The following is a 25,254-nucleotide window of genomic DNA, read 5'->3' as shown; positions in this document are numbered from 1 at the left end:
CGCCATTCCGTATTCTACCGCTAAATCGGACACTCGTACACCATTCTCATATTTCGCTATAATTTCCTTCTTCAACTCGATCGTTGTTCGCACTGTTTTCCTCTTCTCCTTCCCCTTAACACTCATTACTTTCTTGGGACTCATTATGAAAGCTAAAAAAGCAATTAAAAGCACTGAAAATCACTAAATCACAACGAATGCTGATCGCGCGTTGTCTGAGTGACGCTCTCGAGAGAACTGATGCTTCCCGAACAAGCGAGAGTGGCCGAGATGGCGCGATCATCACAAAGCCCATGCGGTCGTCACGTGTTCGGCTGGTCGAGTACCGAATTTTTGGTCGAGCACCGCAGCAAAAATTTCTCGAAAATTTTGGTCGAACTCCGAATTGTTCGAGTATAGAGTCGTTCGACTACCGAGGTATCACTGTATTCTTAGTGACATTTCTGCAATTAATCAGAAAAAAAAAACATATCTAAAGAAAATTATCATTGACATTCAAATCAACAATGTTTTATTGGAAAAACTCTATTGCTATAATTCCATTAATTGTAATTCCTTTGTATTCTATTTCCTTCATATTACACACATTTCAGGAACATTTCCAATAAAGACCGGGTATGATAAACTTGATTACAAAACTTCATAACACTAGGCAAGTAAATCCCTTGGTTACAATTTAGTCAGGTTCTGCTATACATCGAATCTTTAAGAAATATGCACTAAGCATTAATAGGCATCAAATGTCATGCGAGAATTCCACTAAATACAGTAGTTATTCGATCTGTGGCATGTTTTATCTAGCCTAACCCATTACGACCTCTAGTTTCCTTCATTAAATTGTAAAGACCTCTTGATAATGTCCTTTACTTACCGAACTGTTTGCTTTCCCACTGTAAGGATCATCCGTCTCTGTCCCCTCATGGACTGCTGGCAAGTTCCTGGCGGACGAACGCCAGCATTAAATCAAGCACACAACCCCTAACAATATTGTCAAAACGTTTCTATATTTCATCATATTAACAGCTCTATTGAGCTATTGTTATGTAAGCAGCAACCCTGACAATCCTTTTAAGTCTATAAATCTCAGTACTTTGTGATGCTTACCTTATGATTCCACTAAAGGTCCTCCAATGTGGACTTTCCTAAGCACGGCCACTCTCTATGAGGGCTATTGTTTGAAAGACCCACCTTTTTCTCCCACGCACTTGACAGGGCGGCGGGAAATCGAACTGATGGTTCTTTTTTTGTTCGTCACAGAGAAAGAAAACATATAAAGTATCCCACATAATTATTTTCCCTGAAGGAAACTTGCTCATTTGTAATTTTCTTATGATTTGACAAAGCATAAGCTTCTATTAGGTGACCCAAAATATAATTACCAAATTTTGAATTTCCCACGAAAGTAGCTGTTTGTGACTGCGCCAGGAACAGTTATTTAAAGTTGCGCAGGGAAAAGTGAAATTTCCCTGGGTGAAATTTCCCTGCGTTTACAGTAAGGTTACAGTACAGTGCTGTATTGTGATAAGGTAAAGTTTACCAAGTCGTCATTATCCCTTTACTGTTCTGTATAACAAAAGTTGTTCCTATCTAGTACTAATGTATTGTAACCTAATACTCACTGATAGTGTAGTGTATATTACTGTAATATATGTACAGTAATATTACTACAGTACAGCTTAACTGCACTTACTGTAAGTGTTTGGTGTTTTCATTCAAGATTCGTAGCGCTGCCTACGCCGCTACTCTAGACTCTAGAAGCATAACGCAACTTCTTATGTGTTTTCTCTTATGCAGTATGTTATCTATACTTCAATAAACAGAAATACAGCTTATTTTAGAAACTAGAAACCTAATATCTCAATAATTATTGTTTTTTAAATAAATAAACAAAACCTGTACATTCAATTACTTTTCAACAGCTGATCTCTCTCTCTCTCTCTCTCTCTCTCTCTCTCTCTCTCTCTCTCTCTCAATTTAATTTTTTTTTTCTTTGCTAAGTCTCTATTGAGGCTTTATAATTAAGCATCACAGAGCTAAAAACTAAAATATCGTGCATTGGCAACATGAATGAAATTTCGGTTAACGTTATACGATTGAACTCACAGTACAAGTAAATAAAATATGAGAGAAGCATTTCAAATAAAATTATTGGAGTTAATATGCTAATTTGAAAATGATAGATCAAGTAATAATTGTTTCTTTTAGTAAATATGAAATATCCTTCGGTAACAACCCTTAAAAACAAGGGCGTTATTTGATCCAAAAATTGAGGTTGATGACGGACTAGGCAGGGTTCATCAGCTGATTTGAATGCAAACAATGTATAAGATTATAATTCGCTATGTTTTTAATTATGAATACCATACTAAAATGTGAATATTACATTCATTATTATTGGATACAGTTAAGTGAAACATCAGTTTAATCAAAATCCGCTTTATTTTAAATATAGCTGTAATTTTTATACCACAGTAAATGGATACACACTGTACAGAGAGAGCTAGGACCAGCTGGGTGTAGAGATAGGTAGTGGCGCGCAGCGCTCCCAGTATAAAGGAGTGCGGGCTACTGTATTTGATATCATCGCCCAGCTTAAATTTTATTGCCATTTTCTATGAGAATTTTTAGTTAATAGGTATTGCTGTTGCCAAGTATTAGAAATCAAATTTTAAATGTTGGTTAAACAATCATCACAAATTGGTAGTTGAAGATAAGTCATTATTATAGGCTTCCTATCTGATAGCACTTCAACAGCACTTACAGTCACAGACAGAATTTTTAGGTGGTTGTTGTACAAGGGAAGAAGATGGCAATGTGTGGACAATAGATCTATTTTCAGCAAACATTAAAAATAGTGTTAGATATTTAAGTGGGAATGAGAAAGAAAGCCTCATTGATATATCATGTGAGGACAGTCTCAAAGCTAAATTCCAGTCATTCATATCAAGACCTCATTTTTGCATTCCCATAAAAAGTGAATACCCTTCATAAAGTGAAAAGCAATGAAAATTTTAATTAAATTTTCAACAACATGTTTGTGTGATTAGACATTTTCATATACCACAGCTGTTAAGACTCCCTACCCCTCTCTGATTGATAGAAATTTGGCACTTCGTTTTGCAGTAACATCAGTAGAGCCAAAGATTCACAAACTTATTTTAGATAAGCTGGAACAAATATCACTAAAAATTTGTATTCCTTAAACAAACTTCAAATTTTATTTCCATGTTTTGTAATAATTTTATTTCTATGTTTTGTAATAATTTTATTTCAATTATTTATATTAAATACTTGCATTTCATACTAATACAACAAAAGCTCTCTGATCATTATTACTCGTACAGTATATAAATGTATTTATAGGCTTAAAAAATTCATATTACTGATCTGTGAATTTTAAGATTATACATTTAGTGTTCCATGAAGTGGGAAAGGTTGGCAACCGCTGACATAGTCTGTATCTTGTCTAAGAAAATGCGTTCATTATAAGTTTTGAGGAGAGGTTGAATGGCTCTTCCACCTCTTTCTTGTTCCTTTCTCAAGGAGATGCAGCTGCCACAACCGTTATATCACCTATTTTGGAGACTATTTGTCAAGAAACAGCTTCTACACCCCCTGGTAAGGGGAAGGATCTTTCTTGTTTTATGAAACATCTCTTTTGATGTGCCTGTTTTGTTTTAACAATGCCAATGCCATCTCCTGTAAGGGAGAAAGGCTTTCCAGGTCCTAGTAGTAGTTGTCTTTTAAGATAGTACATGCTAAGGCAACAACAGTGTTTACATCCTTTAATTAGCTGTTAAGAGGCTGTTGTAGTAACATTCTTTCCCATGCAGGATAGGGAAAGATGTCCAGGTAAGAAAATCTTCTAGTCTGATTCTAATGGACCTCCTTCCACCAATGTGTGAGTCTCATTATAAAGGACAAAATCTTTGTATAAGTGTAGGAACAAATAAATTTAAAAGAAATTTTATATTTTTTCTAGCTTTACAAACCTGAATCCTTTAAATTGAATTTTCCACCTCAACCATCCTTCTTACTGTTCAGTAACAGAAGGTGACGGGACTTTCCCCCTTGTGCTACCTGTCAGTAACAAACTTGTTGATGATTCAATGGCCGTTCCAGCATCACTGAAGATTCCTTTTTAAAGTACTCATGTTTGTATAGCTAGGAAAAATATGGATTGTTATTCAAATTCAATATTCCTCCATATCTCTTAAGAATCAAGACTTAAATAGCTGGGGTAATATAGAATTACTACATAATTATTACCATATCTATTTACAGTCAGATTTCAAATACAGTACATTGAATAATGAAAATATTGTACTGTATTTGAAAATATTTTTTATAAATGTTCTAAGCCTAATTTCATCATCTCTGTTTAGGACCTCTTAGAAGATCGACTCAACCACAGCGACGAGTTGTCTGATCTGTGCAATGATAAATTCCTCTGCTCAGCCTGGTCTGAGTACTTGAGTTTAGTGGCGGTACTACACAACCCAGCTCCTGAAAAACCAGCAGCGAACGAAGGCAAAGGAGAGGAGCAGGAGGAGGAGCAGGAAGAGAACAAAGCTAGATTTAATAGCATCGATCAACTTCATAATTGTTTGGAGTGGGCATCTAGGTAAATACTTTATAATTCAACCTTGTTCAGATGTTGAGAAATAATGTTTAATAGATAATTTACATTAATGTACAGTATATCCAGTGAAATAAAGGTACATTATGTTTTGAAAATGATTTGCTATTTATAGTTTATATGCAGCAGAGTAAGTGTGCAGTCCTTAAATGCCCTATTGAATGTACTTACAATAATGTAGAGTCTTACATATTTATCTATTCTAAATAATATTTAGACCAAAAAGGAATATTTCTTTATTATGTATTCATGTCCATTTATGTATATTGTACATATACATAAACTTAACTTGAATTGATCAAAGATCTGCTAAGAAATCAAAGCCAAAATGCAGGATAATGACAAAATAAATGTGGTAAGCAGGAAAAGAATAGAGTTGTAGATTGTAAAGATTTATCAGAACACAATGACAAAGAGAAAGATGAAAAGTTAACAATAATGCTATGAAACTGTAAGAACCATGACTTGAGGCTTATTAGTGGTTCAAGGTATTCATTGAATTCACATTTACTTTATAAAATCCCTGCTTAATTCTTTACATACATTGGTCATAAAAGTGAAGCTAGGGAAGGCAATAAATGCTAAACTAAGATTGAAATATCTTGGCCACAGTGACACCTAGAACTCACTGGTAATTTTTTATCTGTTGTACTTGTTTTATACAATGAAATTGCCATAGTTTATTTATGTTTATCATACATTAATATTAGATATATTACAGGGCTTATAGATTTTTATGTAGCAAGGTAAATTAGCAGTCTTTTGATACTTCTATTTTTTACAGTGTTCTAATACCTGTTCTAAGTAATGAAGGAATTGGCGAGAAGAGGAAGTTGCGAGCTGGCGATGATGCCCATAGAATCTCAGCAGAGGCCCTTTCCCATCTTGTGAAGACTTGTAAAAACCTCATTATCATTGGAGCTGCTGACCCTGAATTTGTATTTGAAGTTTGTAACTTTACAGACATTCTCCTGAAATCTGGTAGGTTCCCATTATTTTAAGATTACAGGACATTAGACAAGTTAAAAATTAGCTTAGAAGTACTTACTATACAGTACACAAATTTAGTGAATAATTTTAATGCACACTACAAAGTAAATTATGATCAACATTCATGAAAAATAATTCAATCTCTCCATTTTTAACAAAGTAGGTGCAGAAAGATTTTTATCTTTCCTGAATGTGTTTGTTATTAATGAAGGTGACTTCATTTGTACATAATTGAGAGTAACTGTTCTCTATCCTTTTGATGATGATAATGAAAGTAACATTTGTTTTACAGATGCTTGTGAAAACTTTTGGGAAATTAGTTTGCTGGTTACATTGGAATCATACCAATACTTGAAAGTGTACGGGTCATCATTCAACGAAGCTGTTGAAGGAATCGTAATGCCTCTTGATCTTCTGAAGTCTTGTATAACATCTATTGCAGACTATTTATGTAATGACAGATCATTACCAAAGGTGAGAGAATGTGTCCCATTTAGCGTAAAATTCCAGTCTGACGTGGGAGAAATTTTTATCTTCTGAAAACTTTGGAATATATTTACCTATAAAAAAAACTTGCTAAACAGGGTGATAATGTCTATTTATATACAATAAAACATTCTTATCCTGTAATTCCACTATACACTGGCGAACTATTGATACCGGAATGTACTCCAGAAATTCACTTAACTGCAGCAACAAAAGTAGGAGCACCTAGTAAATTATTTAAATTGAGGGCCATTACATCACTATTCAAGTTCCTTATACCCTTAATCCCTTCATTAAATGATATAAGTTCATTCTTAATTCTGTACTCCAGCATCAGCATCTGTGATTAGATCTATCCATTTCATGTATTATAGTGGGTGTGTTTAGGCCTTTGAATATTGAAAGGCTTTCATTAGGCAGGTATATTTGATTAAATTTCGATGTAGTTTTACAATAATCAAAAGATTGGGTTTTGACTCTTAAAAATCTTTTGATTAAAATCACACAGATAAAATAATTTAACTGTTGGCATTGGCTTTAGCTAAACTCACAAGTGGACATAAAATAACTATCTTCTATGGTAGATTTTGGGGAACATAAGATGATATCTTTTTCCTATTTTCAGAGCTTAAAATCATCTCAGGATTAAGGTTTTGCCACAGTTCTTTCAAAAATCACCTTTGAGAAAGGATGTGATCTTTACATCAGGAAGTATATTTCTTTGTCCAGTAAGAACTTATGTTGCCAAATAACTTTGGAATTCCATAACTATGGTACGGTGCTCGATATTAAAGGACAGTGGATAAGGTTTTACTGTATTTATTTCCTTGTTTCCTTTCTTCACTTGGCTATTTTTCCCTGTTGGAGCCCTTGGGCTTATAACATCTTGCTTTTCCAACTAGGGCTGTAGCTTGGCTAGTAATGATAATAATAATAATAGCATTTTAAGTCTACCAACAGAATATCATGGAGCCTTTGTGTCACCTTTTGTTTAACCCTTTTACCCCCGGGGTATTTGGAAATTTCCAACCCTTAACCCCCAGGGGGTTATTTTTTTCCCAGCACATTTTGCAGTATATTTTTTTAAATTGCTCTAACAGCCTTAATTTTTTTGTCATAGAGAGGTCAGGTTGGTCTCATGCTCTTGGACAATGCCTGAATTTTCTCAAAAAATTATCAAAAATATGAAAAAAAAAAATGTTTATAGCATTTTTTTGCAAGGACGTACCGGTACGTCCATGGGGGTAAAGGGATGGCTTTTGTGAAACGTACCAGTACGTCCTTTGGGGGTAAAAGGGTTAATTTTAATGATGCATGTATTTATTCATGAGAGTAAATTTATGCAGTCAATATGACATGAATTTAAAAAGGTAGACGATAATATAGTCCCTAACATTTGAGAAATCTCTTTCAGGCGGCCAGTGGTTTAGATAAGACTCTGGGATTGGTGTTGGCTACGCTCTGTCAGACAAGAGCAACTGAGAAGGAAGTTTTCCAGCACTTGGCTGCAACAGTATTGGACTGGCTTTGCATCAAAGTAGAAAAGGTGAGTTTTATTGTAATAGTGTAAATTTGTTAACATTGATAATGGAGCCTCTTTAGAAGGCTCATCTTACAAAAAAAAAAAAATATTATTAGGCAGCTTAACAGAAATAGCTTGTGATGAGGTAGCCACAAGAACGTAGAAGTGAGAACTTGTGCATTAATCAGTGTGAATTTTACCCCCAATGAGTCCATAACATATCTAACAAGAGATAATGATGCAAATGAGTAGACAGAATTGCTAACATTTGTTTATATATTTTCTATTATTTGTGATGTTTTTATTAGGGAAATTATCAATTCTATTTCCCATAGCTAATAAACAAACTGATTTTTTTTTTGGATAGCCATTCTCTTAACTACTCCATTCTTTATATTATCAAATATTACATAATCATATGCAGAACTCTTATGATGTAGAGCCTCTTTTAATCATTTCTATCAGTAATATCTTTATTGACTTGGTGGTGTATGACATGAGTGCCAAATAATTAGCAGGCATCAATGATGAAGTTATTGTGTATGTCAGTTTAATCATTACTGTTTTACCAATATTATTAGTAGTAGTAATAGTACAGTAGTATCACACAAGACAGTACTGCTTTATTACTACAGCAATATATACTTCACAGTAGATGCAGTTTTTATATTCAGCTGGTTTAGTGCAGTATTGTACAGCACATTAACCCTGGATAGGTACACTACTCGGACACCTCTTTAAGGGTATACTCGGTCGCGCGCGACCCCGACTCCAAAAAAAATTCAGGAAAAATTTAGTTATGCATCAATCTGTATTGTTTGACTTGCTAAAAATACTTCAAAGAATGCTAAAAACTACTGAAAATATAAATGATACCCATCTACAAAATAATTATTTATTGGAAATATATTAAAAATTTAAGTATACAAAAAAAGATGACGTAAATATTCACAAAAAATAGAAATATACATATACACATAAATCCCTTTAGGGACACCTTCTTAGATGGCAAAGCAACAGTGTTTATTTGCTGGAAATGAGTTGGACCCATAGAAGTCAAGATCTGAAATGAGAAAAAAAAGGGTAACTTTTTTTGGTCAAAAACATTTGTCCAAATTTCATGAATTTTTTTGGGTACCCAAATGAAACAGGAAGAGGCTAATTTTTTTATAGAATAAACTCATATTATCCTAGAACAGAAATACATAATAAAATGTGCACTAAGATGTAATTTACTGTTATATCAGGGGCGAAATCTAAAGGTCATTTTTTGACGGCCTAGTTTCACAATGTAAATTTCTTATGAAAATCATTGTATCTCCTATAAAATATAATATTTATGCATTAAAATATACCAAAATATCACGAATTCTATACAGAACAAGAATATATAGAGATATGCCAACTTATCTTTCGGGTATGTCAACAAAATGGCCGCAGACCGCAACAACTCTTACAGCCCAATCTACCGCTTGAAATGAAGAATGGGGTTGCAAGCTCCATATTATCATCAACATCTCTTTTTAACTCCATTAGAAGTGTGTTGATGACATCCATGCCGAGGGATTACTGCCTGCTGGCCATTATTGAAGATAAATTCAAAATAATTAGAAAAAAATCAGAAATTTGCAAAAAATTAAAAAAATTCAGAAATTAGCATTTAAGGGAAAATGGACCTCATGGCAATATATGGCATCTAAGCCAAAACCAATGTCATGCAAGTGGTAGACACACCATCCACCCACACTTTCCAACTATAAAGAACCAAACAAGTATCAACACTGTTCGACAATTTATAATTATGTAATAACTTTGCTGTTTGATCACTTACCCCTATAAAGGTATTTCAGGGTCGAGGTCGACCCCTGGGGTGGTGAAAAAACGGGGAAGGAGGGAAGTTAGACGAAAATCAGTCCTAAAGCAGACAATGGCATGTAGACTAGTCACCCCTTGCAGGTCGATCAATTCCATATTCGAGACAGCTGATGATTTATGGGGAAAAAACAGGTTTTGAAAATGCTGTAGGGGTCGCGTACGACCCATCATACCTTTCCGGGGTTAAAATCCTTATATGTATAAGAGAGAGAGAGAGAGAGAGAGATTTGATGATGTTAGTATTACCAGTATAAAATTTTAATGTACTGTACTGTATTTTGTGCATTCTTTTTGTGGCTCATAGTTCTTCTCATTTCAGAGGCAGGGAGTTGACCCTGAAATCAAGAGTGTTCAAGATATGGGAAGTTGTATGATGGTACTGGTTGGCGTCTGCCAGACACGCATGAAACTGTCTTCTTACCTCATGGAGGCTATTACTGACTTTATTAGAGATTCAGCTATGGTAAGAAATTGGATATATATGTACTAGTAGTTGTTTGTCATCTTAAATTGGTAATGATTTGTTTTGGGTGTACGGTAGTACAGGTATACCTTGACTTACGTCGTTTCGAGTTAAGTCTGTTTCGAATTTACGTCGGTTGTCAAAAGTAATACATGGAAAAATGAAAATCCAGTTTTAAGTTATTTTGTTTGACTTTCCATCTGTCCGCCACAAGTATCAAGGTCATAATATCACTGGAATAGAGTTAAAAGCACACAAAAGATGTTACTTTACTATAAAAAAAAGAATTAAAGTATATAAAATCATTTTAGAATACTTATATTTAACATAAACATTCACATAATTGATGTAAATCATAGCAAACAAACTATGAAAACAGCTGTGACTGTTTTTCTATTAATTAGAGTCTTTAAGAGCTTAACAGTTACTTTTTCTATTATAGTTCAACTATCTACCATTTGAAGCATTAACAGCACATAAAATCATATTATTGTACAATAGATAAAAATACATATTTTCTTAATTTCGAGTGTAACTTAACAAACTACAATTACTTTTTTATTTATGGTTGTGATCATCAGCTGATCTTAAGACTATCACGAATAACAGAGAATAATTTTCTAGCTCATCCAATATAAATTACTAAGGCAAATTACATCAGCACCAATTTGTTATAGAATATCATAATTTTCGTACATTTCGTTTATAGCTATTATTAGTTATTATACGAATACATCTCTCTCTCTCTCTCTCTCTCTCTCTCTCTCTCTCTCTCTCTCTCTCTCTCTCTCTCTCTCTCTCTCTCTTTTTTTTATAACAGATTTAACAGAAATCTTTGTTTCCATTGGAAGTGTCAGGTGGGTACTAAACAATATAAACTTTTACTTTGCTCTTAGCTATGTTAGATCGTAGACTGGAATTAAAATGTCATTTGATTTCATCAGCTGAACTGTAGCTTTAGCCGACAGCATAATGCATGTGTACTGAAAGATGTCTACAATAATCCTGGTTTTCGATGTTATCTAAACTTCGTTTATCAAGTTTTATACTTTTCTATTATCAATTAAAGATGTATGTTAACAATAGCAATTGCCAATTTTTTATTTTTATTTTGTGTCAGCTGTTTTCAAGGTCACAACAGTATCATGATTATGCTCACATATAGTGAACATAATATTTTTTTATATGATTTAGCTCCCTATCACGTAATCCTTGAAGAAAAGAGGAACACAGTTCAACAAACTCTCGACCAGTTTATTAAGATATGCATGATCGAACAACAACAATAATAGACGAATCAGCTGTTGGAGCTGACGATCCGCAGCCATTTACATAGGCTACGCAATGTAAACAGGTATTGAATGTAAATATTAATAAATGTAATAACTAAGTTTATTTTATACTATCGCTAAATACTTGTAACAACTTGATTTGTTATTTAACCTAAAAAAATCTTACTATTTTATACTATCTTAGAGCAAACCCCATTTACAAGTAAACAGGCCGCGATGTACTGTAAACATGCTAAATTGTAAACATCTACATTTACAAGTATGAATGCACATTTATTCGTAAAATTGTTACTTTTTCGGTACTAAATTGAAAACTGAAATTTATTTGTTTGTAAGCTTAAATAGGTATACAGAACTGGTAATGGTTATTTGTGGTTTAGCCTAGTGACAAGTAAATTCGACTTAAGTAGTTTTTCAACTTGAAGTCGCCTCTCCTGGAACAAATTACTGACGTAAGGTGAGGTATACCTGTATACTGTATATTTACTATACTAGTTGAAGTTGGGGCAGTATATGATCTCAATTTAATTTATTGGCCTTTGTGCAAAGAATTCATCACATTTACCTTTGAAAGTGGTTAATATGTCAGGCTGATCTTTTACTGGCTTACTCCAAAGTATATTCAATGGTTAGCTGAGTATTGCAAATTCAGGCTTGATTTTATTCATGATTGTACGGTTTTTTTTTTATGCTTCATATTTTACTCTTTCAGGATAGCACAACACTGCTTGCCATAAGTCACTTGTTGAAAGTATTGTCTCAAGATAGCGGCAAAATCTCAAGGTATTCTATTAAGCAGAGCATTGGAGCTGTGGACAGTCTATTGGCCAGCATCATTTTCCCAGTTTCTGTCGAATCCTGTGAAGATAGCGAAACGCCTCTTCCTCCAACAATATATGAGTAAGTATTACATGCTTTTTAATATTAGATTGTTCCAACACGGAGTACTTACCTCGAACTACTTTCTTAGGAGTATCTGGGATCTGCCAACCGACTAGAATTTTGTGTAGTTTACCCTACTCCCGTTTTCTATGCGGGGTAACCTCTGGTGGAGTGATACGCGCCATGAGGCGACCCGGGGTCAGAGAGCATGCTTGCTCAGGTCTCGAGCTCCAGTAAGTTTTCTGGTCGCGTCGCGATAACATCCCGACGCGCTCTCCTTACCCAGTGTGACCCTTTGTGTCTCATGCGGTTCCCACGTGGTCCCATCGTGCTCTAACATACCCTTTCCTTACCTTTCCCTCTGTGTTCCTGTGTCTCGCGGTGCCTTACTAGTGCGTGATGGAGCATCCCCGTCGTTGCCCCGGGACTATGGCCGGTAAATCGTGTGGCGCTTTCCTGTCGAAGCCTGAAGTTGACCTGCACGCCTTGTGTTCATCGTGTAGGGGTAGTGTTCGTTCCCCTACAGCCACGTGTCTGGAGTGCGAGTCCTGGAACGAGGTGCAGTGGGTGTGATACGGCACCAAGAAGAAGAAGACGTCCAAGAGATCGCCTAGAAAGCCGAGCGTCTCCTCGCTGCTTGCTTCTCCCGATGCGTCGTCAGATAGAGCGTCTCAGCCGCCTTCCCCTACCCAGAGTGGGGAACGAGGTAAGTCTGTTGCGGGGAAGAGGCTCATTGCTCTTCCCTAGGAGTCTGAGATACCTGCTAGTGGGGATGTGTTGTCGGTCCAAGCAAGCGGGGGGCCTGAGGGAGGGGCGGGAGTGTGTTCGGAGGACGGAGTCCTGGTGCCAGCAGGGCCCATCTCTTCCTACGATCCTATGTTGGGAAAGGCTGCTGCAGCCTCTTCTCCCACTTCATGGGCCTGTATTTCAGGTGCGTCTACAGCCGAGGGAAACGCCGAGAAGGAGGACTCGCCGCCGTCAGATCCCCTCGCGGGGGCGCCGCCGAGGACGCCCTTCAGTTCACCCATGAGGCTGGAGGAAGAGTTCGAGGCCTGGTTCCCCAGCAAGAAGTTGCCCCGCTCCCCGCCAGCGCCTTCAGGAACACTCCCTCCCGTTTTCCTGGAGCCTTCGTCGCCTACGGATCGACACGTGGAACCCCCAGCAACGCGGGACGACTCGGAACCTTCAGTGCGCTCTTACAGATCTTCGGGCTCCTCGGTCGTGTCGTACTACTACTCCTCTGAGGATGCTGAAAACTTTAAATCAGTCAATCAATCCTCTGAGGATGGAGCTCCGAGGGACCACAGGAGTAGACGAGACAGGTCCCGCAGGAGAAGGTCCTGTTCCCATTCCAGATCTTGCCTCGCCAGGAGGCACGCTAGATCCCCCTGGAGGAAGTACAAAAGAAGCCGCTCCCCGACGGAGGAATGGGTGCGTATCGCCATCCCGCGCAGCCAACTCCTGGGAGCGTCAGCTGTGCCGGGCACCTCTGGTTGGCTTCCAAGGGCTCGTTCTCCCTCAAAGTACATCCCCGGCAGCAGGTCCGAGCGTTGGAGAGAGTCTTCACTTCAGGCCCAAGGAGACAGGCATAAGTCCACGAAGGTTCCGACTCCATCCACCCAGCAGAGAGAGTCGCCCCTTCGGTCTAGCAGCCGTGTCCCAGCCTACAAGTCTTCGATGAACCGGCCGGAACACGAACAACCTCTAGCAGCCACAAGGAAGCCCGCAGCAGCATGGTCCCCCGCGGGGATAAACAAGCCCAGGACGGAGGCCTCCGTCTCAGCGGCGATGCCCATCCTCCATCCAGAACAGCTGAGAGTATGTCGCGACAAAAAGATGCCTCCTCCCCAAGCGGCACCTTCCGTCGGAGGTGCCCCTTCTCAGACAGAAGAACATCTGACAGTGTCTAGGAGATGGCGTAGAAGGCTCAGCAGCAGAAGTCTCAGCATACAGGAGAGTTATAGCCCTCATTAGACGGAACCACGGCTGGACGAGCCGAAGCCCGCCACAGACGAGGACTGGCTTTCGGGCCTCAGCAGGCTAGTCTACACTCCCGTGCAGCAGGGGACCTCACTCGCTCTCCCCTTGGCTAGAGACGTTAGACTGAGCATGGCTCATATAGACAAGATAGTGGCCAGCCACGCGGACGCCCCCAAGAGTCAGAGCGCCTCCAAGCTACTCCAAGGTCTCAAGACCCAGAAACGGCTCTACCTCCCTGAAGGGCGCCGTGCGGGTCCCTGTACAGTAGAGCCTGCAGTCGCCATCCTAGGTCAGGAGGCCGCGGAAGAGAGAGCTACCACCGCCCCAGTTTGCTTCTCCCCGTCGGAGACCTCCATGATGGAGGATTTGGCCATGGACCTGTTCTACGTCTCGTCGTGGCTAGATTGGTTGGCCTGCACCCTGGTGGGCTTTCAGGCCTCGCACGACCTCTCGGTTCCGGAGAACCTGACTTTGGTGAGGAGCTGATCAGCTCAGGGGATAAGGCCCTCAAGTTCCTGTCTTACCCGTCCCTTTCACAGGCAGCCAATTGGGTGCTTCGGAAAAGAGACACAGTTCTCAGCAAACTGGTCACGAGGCTCCCGGACAGGGAAGCAAGGGCCCTTAGAAACTTACCTCAGTGGAGAGAGTCTGTGTTTCCTCTGAAGGCAGTGGAGGCGACGGTAGAGAGGGTCAGGAAGCTGAAGGATGCAGGAGAGCCCAGACCCCCTCCAACAAGAAGACCATCTTCCGACATCTCTCTCCCTCCCCGCGCCTCGCCTAACCAATCCAGGAGAGACGCCCCATCTACGGCCTGCCGCCAGGAGAGGAGCTCCGACTCCCCCGTCAGCCTTCAGGCCCTCCTATTCGGGCTTCAGGAGAGGACGTTCAGGCCACGCCTCTCGAAGAAGGTAGGAAGAGAGGCCCCCTACTCCTGCCACGCCTCAGGTGGGGGATGCCTCAAACGATCTTGGCAAGCATGGCGGGACCACGGAGTGCACCCGTGGACCATAGCTGTTCTAAAGGAAGGGTACAGACTGCCCTTCTTAGCGGACCCCCCACCTTTGATCCCAGATCAACAGGCGGAGTGGTTGGCACCCAAGGACCCCTTGAGAGTGGCAGCGTTGCAGGAAGAAGTCTCAGCAATGCTAGCGAAAGGGGCAGTAGAACCAGTCAAGAACCCGGGTCCAGGGTTCTACAGCAGACTCTTCCTGGTGGAGAAAGTGACAGGGGGCCTGGAGACCAGTCATAGACCTCTCAGCCCTCAACAAATTCGTGTGCAAGACCGACTTCAAGATGGACACTCCGAAGTCGGTCCTAGCGGCCTTGAGGGAGGAGGACTTCATGATGTCCATAGACCTCAAGGACACATACTTCCAGATCCCTGTCCATCCCTCCAGCAGGAAGTACCTAAGGGTAAAATGGGGTACTCAAACGTTGCAGTTCAAGACCCTCTGCTTCGGACTGTCGACAGCCCCTCAGGTCTTCACGGGGATCTTCGCAACAGTCTCAGCCTGGGCACGAACAGGGCATCCGCCTGATTCGGTACCTGGACGACTGGTTGTTGCTTTCAGCCTCAGGGGATGTACTGAGGGAGCAAGGCGCGAAGCTCCTGCAGAAGTCCCAACTGATACCCTCCATCAGGATGACCTACCTCTGAATGGTCCTAGACTCCTGGTTGGCGAGAGCCTTCCCCTCCGCGGAGAGACTGGACAACCTAGATCAGATCCTCCGGCCCTTCCTGTCGGGCCAGCCCAGGAGGGCCAAGGACTGGCAAAGACTGATAAGCCACCTCGTGTTGTTGGAGAAGTTAGTCCCCCAGGGGAGGCTCAAACTCAGGGGAGTACAGTGGAACCTGAAAGAGCTCTGGAACCAGGGGGACTCCCCGCACAAGATAGTCCCGGTGTCCCCGGAGACGAAGGAAGTCCTGGAGTTGTGGCACGTCAGATCGAACACCTTCAAGGGAATGTCCTTCGCAGCCGACCCTCCGGAGATGCTTCTGTTCACGGACGCGTCTAAGGAGGGTTGGGGTGCCCATCTCCTCGACAAGACAGCAAGAGGAAGATGGGTAGACGAGGAGATGAACCTGCACATTAACGTGCTAGAGATGATGGCGGTGCAAAGGGCGTGCCTAGAGTTCATCCATCTGCTCCGGGGAAACACCGTGGCGTTGATGTGCGACAACGCCACGGTGGTGCCCTACGTGAAGAAGCAAGGAGGACTGAAGTCGAAGGAACTGTACAGTCTCACGATGGAGTTCCTAGAATGGGCCGAAGTGGCCAAGACCCTCATTCTGAAGTGGGACTCGCCGGTGATAGACCTCTTCGCCACGAGACTGAACGCACAGCTCCCCGTGTTTTGTTCTCCTGTGCCAGATCCAGCAGCGGCATTCGAGGATGCCTTCCAACACCCTTGGGACAACCTCGACGTTTATGCCTTCCCTCCCTTTTGGATGCTCAGACAGGTCCTCAACAGGGTGAGACGGGCGGACAACCTGTGGATGACTTTGGTAGCGCCCTGGTGGCCGGAGAGGGAGTGGTTCGCGGATCTACAGGGAACTGGCGCGCCTCCCACCTTGGCCTCTTCCGGACAGACCAGACCTTCTCCGGCAACCTCACTTTCAAAGGTTCCACGAAAACCCTCGGTCCCTCCGCCTTCACGCGTGGAGGTTATCGAGCGTCTCCTGAGGAAGGAAGGATATTCGTCGAGGACGGCAGCGAGGATGTCAGGGAACCTGAGACGTTCATCAACCGCTGTATACCAGGCGAAATGGGCTACCTTCACTAAGTGGTGTGTCTCGAAGAACATCAGGCCGTTAGGGGCTCCATTCCTGAGATAGCAGACTTCCTGGTCTATCTCAGGGATGAGGTAAGCATGTCCATCCCAGCCATCAAAGGAGTCCGGGCAGCCCTGGGCCAAGTCTTCCTCCTGAAGGGTATCGACCTAGGTGCCTCCAGATATATCTCAATGTTCATCAAGAGCTTCGAGTAGTCGTGCCCCCCTCAGGCCGTTAGGGTGCCCCAGTGGGACGTGGCTAGAGTATTGAAGATGCTTTCGGAACCTCCCTTCGAGCCCCTCAAGGACATCTTAGACAGAGAGCTCACCCTCAAGACAGTTTTTCTGTTAGCTCTGGCATCAGCAAAACGAGTAGGCGAGATTCATGGGCTATCTTACGAGGTATCACACTCGAAGGGCTGGCGAGAAGCTACCTTCAGATTCTTACCCTCCTTCGTAGCCAAGACTCAGAATCCAGCTGTTTGGGACCCCAGGTTTGAAGGATTCTCAGTGCCAGCAATCTCTCGTTCGGACAACCCGAAGGATTTGCTTCTGTTCCCAGTCAGGGCGGTACGGAAGTACCTAGAGAGGATGGCCAGACTTCGCCCCGAAACCAAGAGTCTATTCGTCTCCTTCTGGCTCCGGCAGGTGATCACGAGAGCCTACAGTAGAGCAGGGGTCCCTCTTCCAGGAAAGCCTAGGCCCCACGACATTAGAGGTCTAAGCACTTCGTTGGCCTTTGAGAAGAACATGGCAGTAGGTACATGGTCTAGTCAGTCTACCTTTACGGCTCACTACTTAAAGGACTGTTCGAGGAATTCCTTGGACGGGTTCTCTCTCGGTCCCGTCATTTCCGCGCTCCAGACGATTTAAAGGTGTAGCCCCGGGGGAAGCCGCAGGAGGCAAGTCCAAGAGAAACAGGTTCCTTAGTTTGTCAGTAAAGACTTAAGGAGTTTATGAAAAATGTGCAAGCTCAAAAAAATTAATAATTGCCTCAGAAAATACTTGTAGTAGTCATGACTAATTTTAAATTTAAAGTCTTTGTTTTTCCTGTCTTATTTTCTCAAGTGACTATTTTTAGACAGATTTTCATCTGACATATGAAATCTCATACCACCCCATATGAAAGAAATATGAATGTTTTACTAATGGTTAACAGTATTTATTGTATTGTTTAATATATCTTGAACAAGAAATTCCCAAGAGGCTTGTCTACGATTCTCATATTAAACATATCAAGCCTGTTCAGAGCTACTTCACAGTTTCCTATACAGTGAACCCTCGTTTATCGCGGTAGATAGGTTCCAGACGCGGCCGCGATAGGTGAAAATCCGCGAAGTAGTAACACCATATTTACCTATTTATTTAACATGTATATTCAGACTTTTAAAACCTTCCCTTGTACGTAGTACTGTTAACAAACTACCCTTTAATGTACAGAACACTTAATGCATGTAATACAGTACCCTAAACTAAAACAGGCACAAATATTAAAGGCGACTTTATATCATGCGTTTCCTAAACACGCCAAAAAGCACGATAAAAAATGGCAACCAATGTTTTGTTTACGTTTTATCTCTGATCCTAATGAAGAAACAAACGCATTTACACATCTGTTTATAGGTTAGTTTTTGCATCAATTATATTGATTATTCAGTACAGTATGTTGATTTGGTTATTACTAATGTTTTACTTAATTTTTCTTAGGACTTCCAAAATTAAATTTTTTTCTTTATGACGCCGCCTGAAACGACGGCGTCATAAAGTACGCTCAGTAAACAAACTAAGGAATTTAACCCGCATGATGAAAGTGATAAATAATGATATTACAGTAAAAGCTTTTATAAAATATGTTATTACAAATATTATTTACCGTATCTATATAAAATCATACATACGTAGCAAAGCAGGAAAACAATCTACGAGAGAGAGAGAGAGAGAGAGAGAGAGAGAGAGAGTTTTTTTTTACATACGTAAATGTAAATTTTAAACAAACAAAAAAAAGCCCCATTTCATATAAAATAGATTACAAATATTTTACTTTATCATATTACAGTGTAGTCTGTATAATACTGTAAAGTTCAGTACAGTATGTTGTTGTTATAGTCGTGGCGATGAAATTCTCACGAAACAAAAACACGCCATTTGTTTACAACAGCTGATTCATTCTCTCTCTCTCTCTCTCTCTCTCTCTCTCTCTCTCTCTCTCTCTCTCTCTCTCTCTCTCTCTCTCTCTCCGTGTTATACAATACTTACATTTAGATGAAGAAACTAAAATTAGTTTTCTTAGTGTCAATTAAATACGAAACGAAAAAATTAGGCCGAGTCTACATCCATTTCAATCATAGCTAAAAATACGGCATCCGATTTCATCAGCAAACCACTATTTTTTGGGAAATATCATTTTATTCTAGAAAATTGCCACTCTTTAAATAGTTAATTGCACATTAAGAAAGCGTGTACTTTTGTTTTTAAATTTCGGGTGTGTTTTAAAAATCGAGTATTGTTGACTTTTTTTTTTTTTTACTTTTGGCTGTGATTAGATCAGCTGTCATCTAGCTGCCGCTCTTGAGTGTGTACGAATACACTAACAAAGTATCATTTATACCATTTCTTAACTTATTCAAACCGTCTACAGTATACAGTTGATATTACATAAGCACCAATGTGTTGTAACCTATCAAATTTTTTGTTTATTACATTTAAACCCCCCCCTCTCTCTCTCTCTCTCTCTCTCTCTCTCTCTCTCTCTCTCTCTCTCTCTCTCTCTGTGGGCTACTTTTCACTACCTCCCATTCCTTACCTCTCTCTATCTCTCTAACAAATGATATCTTTGTTGCTCCTCAAAGTTTCATTTATATTGAAAATCAATCATGATTCAATTTTCCTTACTTTCTCCAATCTCGCACCATCGGTCACATCGCGGTATTTTCGATATTTCCGGAAAATCCGCAATATATGTATAGACATGGGTTATGAAAAAAATCCGCGAAGTGGTGAATCCGCGATGGCCGAACCGCGAAGTAGCGAGGGTTCACTGTATATTATCTCATAGCAACTCTTGATTCATTTCTGTTTATTGAAATTACGTTCTTACCTTTGAAGACTGTTCATTATGAAACAAAACATCAGCTTTTCTCCTTTGTATATATTCCAGTACAGTATTTGTTTGCATTCTCTTAATTTCACCTTCATGGAGCTTATTATTTCCTAATGGATGTTGAGCAAAAATATTTACATAACGGTAGCTTGCTCATTACTGCATCCCTATACGTATTGTATTTTTATGTTCACGGTGTTTCAAGATTCTATGTTAATAACTTGTTAAATCGAAGAAATATTAGTTCAGAATATTTTGAGATAATTCCAGTATGATTCTATTGCTGCTTAATTCTTATAAAACTTTTCTGAGTCATGGCATCCAGCTTGTAGCTGATTAAAGGTTGTGTCTACCCTAAAAATCTAAGAATATCCCATTTTCTTTCACTGTATTATTCTTGCTACTCGAGTGGAGTATTGAGTTTATGTGGTAGCTTACGGTAATAAGAACAACTGAGTACAGTACACTACAATGGCATCGCAATTTCAATCGTCTCGTTTCTGGTTTCCGAGTTAGTAGTGTAGTTCAACCTGTTAATCAAAACAGTCTTTTATTGTGATTGAGGGATTATTTAGTTGCAGATTAATAGAAGTTGTTTTCTGACTTTGCTATGCAATCCTGTGTTATTTTGTTTAAGGGATTTATTGCTCGGTGATGAAGATCCACATTCGCTTTGTATCACGTGGAGGGGAGCGATGTGATTTGGACAATGGTTGTGCATTGTGTGGTAGTTTACTTGTCCTGTTTATGAAATAATATGTGCTTTTGGCTAACCAGGTCCATGTGAACGACTCCAAGTGTAAAAGAAAAATATATTTCAGTCCTGGGGAATATCCGGAGATTAGGATAGCGGATAACATTGGTGATGGTGATTATATTGCCACTCAGGCTTTTATTATTACATATTATTATTACTTGCTAAGCTGCACCCCTAGTTGGAAAAGCTTGATGCTATAAGCCCAAGGGCTCAACAGGGAAAATAGCCCAGTGAGGAAAGGAAATAAGGAAATAAACTACAAGAGAAGTAATGAACAGTATAAAATATTTTAAGAACAGTAACAGCATTAAAACAGATCTTTCATATATAGACTATAAGAACAAAAAAATCGAGAGGAAGAGAAATAGGATAGAAAAGTTTGCCCGGGTGTACCCTCAAGCAAGAGAACTCTACCCAAAGACAGTGGAAGACCATGGTACAGAGGCTATTGCACTATCCAGGACTAGAGAACATTGGTTTGCTTGTGGAGTGTCCTAGAAGAGCTAAAGAGTCTCTTCTAGCATTACCTAAAGGAAAGTAGCCACTGAACGATTATTGCGCAGTAGTTAACCTCTTGAGTGAAGAAGAATTGTTTGGTAATCTCAGTGTTGTCAAGTGTATGAGGACAGAGGAGGACGTGGAAAGAATAGGCAAGACTATTCGGTGTATATGTGTAGGTAAATAAAAAATGAGCTGTAACCAAAGATATGGATCCAGTGAAATACTGTCTGGCCAGTCCAAGGAGCCAATAACTCGCAGTAGTATCTCAACAGGTGGTTGGTACCCTACCAACCTACTACCTGTTACAGAGTTTTCAGAGTTACAGTGGAACCTCTACACACGAACGTATCTACATCCGAGTTTTCCAACATCCGAAGTAAAATTCGAGCAAATTTTTGACTCTACACCCGAATTTTATTTCGACACACGAAGTAGCAATTTTCGTCGTACCGGTTATATCCGAATTTTTCGACACGCGAAGTACAATTCGAACACGTTCGTACTCTACACCCGAAGTAAACAATACTCGTATGCGTAGTCGGTGCTCATAGCGCCTGATGTGTTTTTTATTTCCGCCAATAGAAGGCAGCACTTCAACCTCGGAGGGACCCTCAATTAGCGTGGCTCTGGTCAGTCCTCTGTTCTCGTTGGCTTTATGTGGTTGTGCCCTGTGCGTTCTGCTATTAATTGTGTTTTAATCGTGATTTTTTACATTCATCCTTTTACGGTATTTTACGAAAATCATGGGTCCTAAAAGGCTTAGTTTCGCAAGTGGTAGTGGTAGTGGTGAGAAAAGGAATAAGGGAATGCTTTCTTTAGAAGTAAAGCAAGGAATTATTGAAAAGCATGAGCGTGGCGTCCGTATGAGTGAACTTGCAATAAATTCCGCGCAAATAAAAGAGGTGTTAGGAAAATATCAAGACGTGGTCGACTTCATCGACAAATACCATCCAAAGAAATTGCAGGTTTGTCGTGTAGCTGCGCAGTTTGATGATGTTTCCCTAACTTATTTTCGAAACATTCTGAAAAGCTGTACCAAGCAACTTTCTATCGATAGCTTCTTTAAAAAAACTACGAAGCGAACTCGTGATGAAGAGGAAGGAAGTGGTTCAAAGAAAACAGCAAAGAGTGAAGAGAAAAAAATTCAATCAATTTTAAGTGTAGAGAGTGAAAGTGATTAAAATTAATCATCAAAAAAAAAATGTAAAAAAAAAATATAAATTATAAAAAAAAAAAGCTAAGTTATGTTAAAGTTCACTTAGTGTAAGTTAGAATAAGTTACGGTAGTGTTACGTTTATCGTAGTTAACCTCTCTACCTCCTCGCCGTCCGTCCGTCTCCTCTCTCCTCTCTGCGTAGCGAAGACGAACAACACCTGCGCTGGAGTTTCTAAGGTAAAGTGACGCTAAAAACCCGTTTCTTATTTATCATTTTTTGCTAATTCTTCTTATTTACATGTCTATTCTTCTTATTTACATGTCTATTATCTAATTTAGTGTTCATTATTCTCATGGGAAAGTTATGTGTAGTAGTTTATTAAGAAGTTATCATAGGTTTTTGGGCTCAACCACGGATTAATCCTATTTCAATGTATTCTTATGGGAAAATTCGTTTCGACATCCGATCAATTTCTACATCCGAAGTTGGTTCTGGAACGGATTAAATTCGTATGTAGAGGTTCCACTGTATGTAGTAGTGAGCTCTATAAGCTTCTTATTGAATTTGTTATGTTCCTACTAACATGCTTTCTGGTACAGGCAGTGATAATAGCCTTGCCTGGTCTGTTCTAAACTGTATGGTAGCTTGTTAAGGTTTGCCTAGTGATTCTAGAGCACCAGTTGGTAAGGGTTCTGATGGTTTACTGGGAATATAGTTGCAGGCCTCCCTTTTTCAAATTACTGCAGGTCCTTCTGATACAAAACCCTCACTTTTCTGTGATGCAGCCAGCTTATTGCGAGATAGAAAACCGGGCTGGTAGTTTGGATCCTAATATCCATCTACCCGCTGAAGTAACTGCTCATGAGCAACCACTTTATACTGTTATTAAAAATGTAAAGTATCGCATGGATGTACAAACATTTTAAAGCCTAAGTCTCGGCTGGAGCTGGAAAAGGGTTGTTTCATATTTTGGGTGGCAATGTAATTCTGCCTAGTATACTCGGCCACTACCACATCTCAAATTTTCCATAGTGGTGTTAATGTTGGAGTTAGTACGTCAGTGGCCAAACTGTAGGTTCTATCGGTGGTAAGGGACGGATATTGAATTCCTCTGGTATCCAACCTTCCTCTCTCAAAGGAACCCCTTCCTTTTCCACATTACCTAAACAATTCAGCCAAATGCCATATTTTTAAATTAGAGATTGCAAAATTTCTAGAGAAGAAGTTGGTAGGGAAGTCTTATATTTCTCCCGAGGGTTTTACAGCAGGTTTCTAGTGCTCAAAGCATCTGGCTGTTGAAGGCCAGCTCTAAATATCCTGATTCTAAACAGGCATACAGTTTTCCCCAAGTTTTTTTTATGGAAGCCCCTATAGTCCTTGAGGCAGTAAGAAAAGGAGAAAAGATGTTTTGATAGACCTGACATACTTATTTTTCCATTCCTATTCAACCAAAATCAAAGGAACTTCTTCGGTTATGTGTAACTCAGAAATATTTTCATTTAATTTCTTATATTTTGGACTCGGACTGCTCCTCAAGTATTCACCAGGATCATGGACCAATATCTCAAAGTAGATTAGATTTCTGATTAACTTTGACTGGCTAAGTTTGAATATCTAACAAAAGATTCAGTTCAGCATGTATGGCTGCTCAGGTAATTGAGAACGTTGGAAATCTTGGTCAATGTAGAGAAGCTTCTGATTACAGCTCAAATAATTCTATGAAATATTTGGCAATAATAACATTCACATCAGAAAGGATGATTCATTTATTCCTGAAAAAGATGATTTGGTTATTCCTGCAGTTGATGGAGAAGTTCAAGCAGATTAAAGTGATGGTGATGTGCAAGACTACTAAGGACTGTGGCATCTCTGGAGAAGTTGATTGAAAATGAGGGATTTTTTGTTACATCTCAACACTTCTGGTGTAGATATGATTTGCATACCAGTGATGCAGAACATCATACAACTGATCATCATCATCATATCTTATCGTGCCAATATCGAACCCACAGGAGGGCATTGTCGTTTGCCTCTCTCAGGTCTTGACCTGAACAGTGATGACCCAGTGGGCACCCTCGTAGGATGTGTTCAATTGTATTTGGTGATGCCCCACATGGGCATTCAGGGTTGGGAGATAATCTCCATTTGTGGCAGTTATCTCCAGTTTTGCCAACTTTTACCATTGCTCTATTTAGGGTTACCCAGTCCTTCCTGGTGAGTTGTTTGACTGGGCAGCGCCTCATTGGATGGCCATCGGTCACTTTCCTGTCACTTCTCTAGCCTATGAGCAGCTGCACAGATTGGGTCTAGTCCATTCACAGTTGTGAAGCTTTTGGAGGGATTTCAGTTTTCACCTTGCTTCCTGATGATTGTAGAGTTGATGCCTAGAATCATTAATTGGTTTATATGCTTTTCAGTTTTTGCTAGCATCTCGTCAGATGTGGCATGGTGGGATACTGGCTATTTTATATAAAAGATGGTAGAGGTGTTAATTTTAGGGTACCAGTAATAATCTGTCAGTACGGATGATAGGTACTGGGTGATAGGAGGATAGATGTGAGATAGGCAAGAGAGCATGCTAGAAATAGGAATGAATGGCGAACGATTGTGACGCAGTTCCGGTAGGCCCTGCTGCTTCCTCTGGTCGCCTTGGATAACCGCGGAGGTAGCAGCAGTAGGGGATTCAGCGTTATGAAGCTTCATCTGTGGTGGATAACGGGGGAGGGTGGGCTGTGGCACCCTAGCAGTACCAGCCAAACTCGGTTGAGTCCCTTGTAAGGCTGGGAGGAACGTAGAGAGTAAAGGTCTTTTTTTTTCATTTGTTTGATGTCGGCTACC

General features: G+C 40.2%; 1 protein-coding gene across 4 annotated transcripts in view; it reads left to right on the top strand.

The window, feature by feature from the left end:
• The window catches only part of LOC137622170 (condensin-2 complex subunit G2-like), a 413,141-nt gene that overhangs the window by 372,759 nt on the left and 15,128 nt on the right, over positions 1–25,254 (top strand). For all 4 annotated transcript variants that reach the window (XM_068352607.1, XM_068352608.1, XM_068352605.1 and 1 more), the window contains 6 exons: positions 4,386–4,624; positions 5,424–5,620; positions 5,922–6,103; positions 7,530–7,661; positions 9,832–9,975; positions 11,980–12,167. In XM_068352607.1, the coding sequence (XP_068208708.1) occupies positions 4,386–4,624; positions 5,424–5,620; positions 5,922–6,103; positions 7,530–7,661; positions 9,832–9,975; positions 11,980–12,167 (1,082 nt within the window). The remainder of the gene's footprint in view (positions 1–4,385; positions 4,625–5,423; positions 5,621–5,921; positions 6,104–7,529; positions 7,662–9,831; positions 9,976–11,979; positions 12,168–25,254) is intronic.

This window comes from Palaemon carinicauda, chromosome 29 (genome assembly GCF_036898095.1).
Source record: "Palaemon carinicauda isolate YSFRI2023 chromosome 29, ASM3689809v2, whole genome shotgun sequence".
In the NCBI taxonomy this organism is placed as follows: Eukaryota; Metazoa; Arthropoda; class Malacostraca; order Decapoda; family Palaemonidae; genus Palaemon; species Palaemon carinicauda.
The sequence above is the reverse complement of the archived record's forward strand: the minus strand, read 5'-3'. Positions and strand labels throughout refer to the sequence as shown.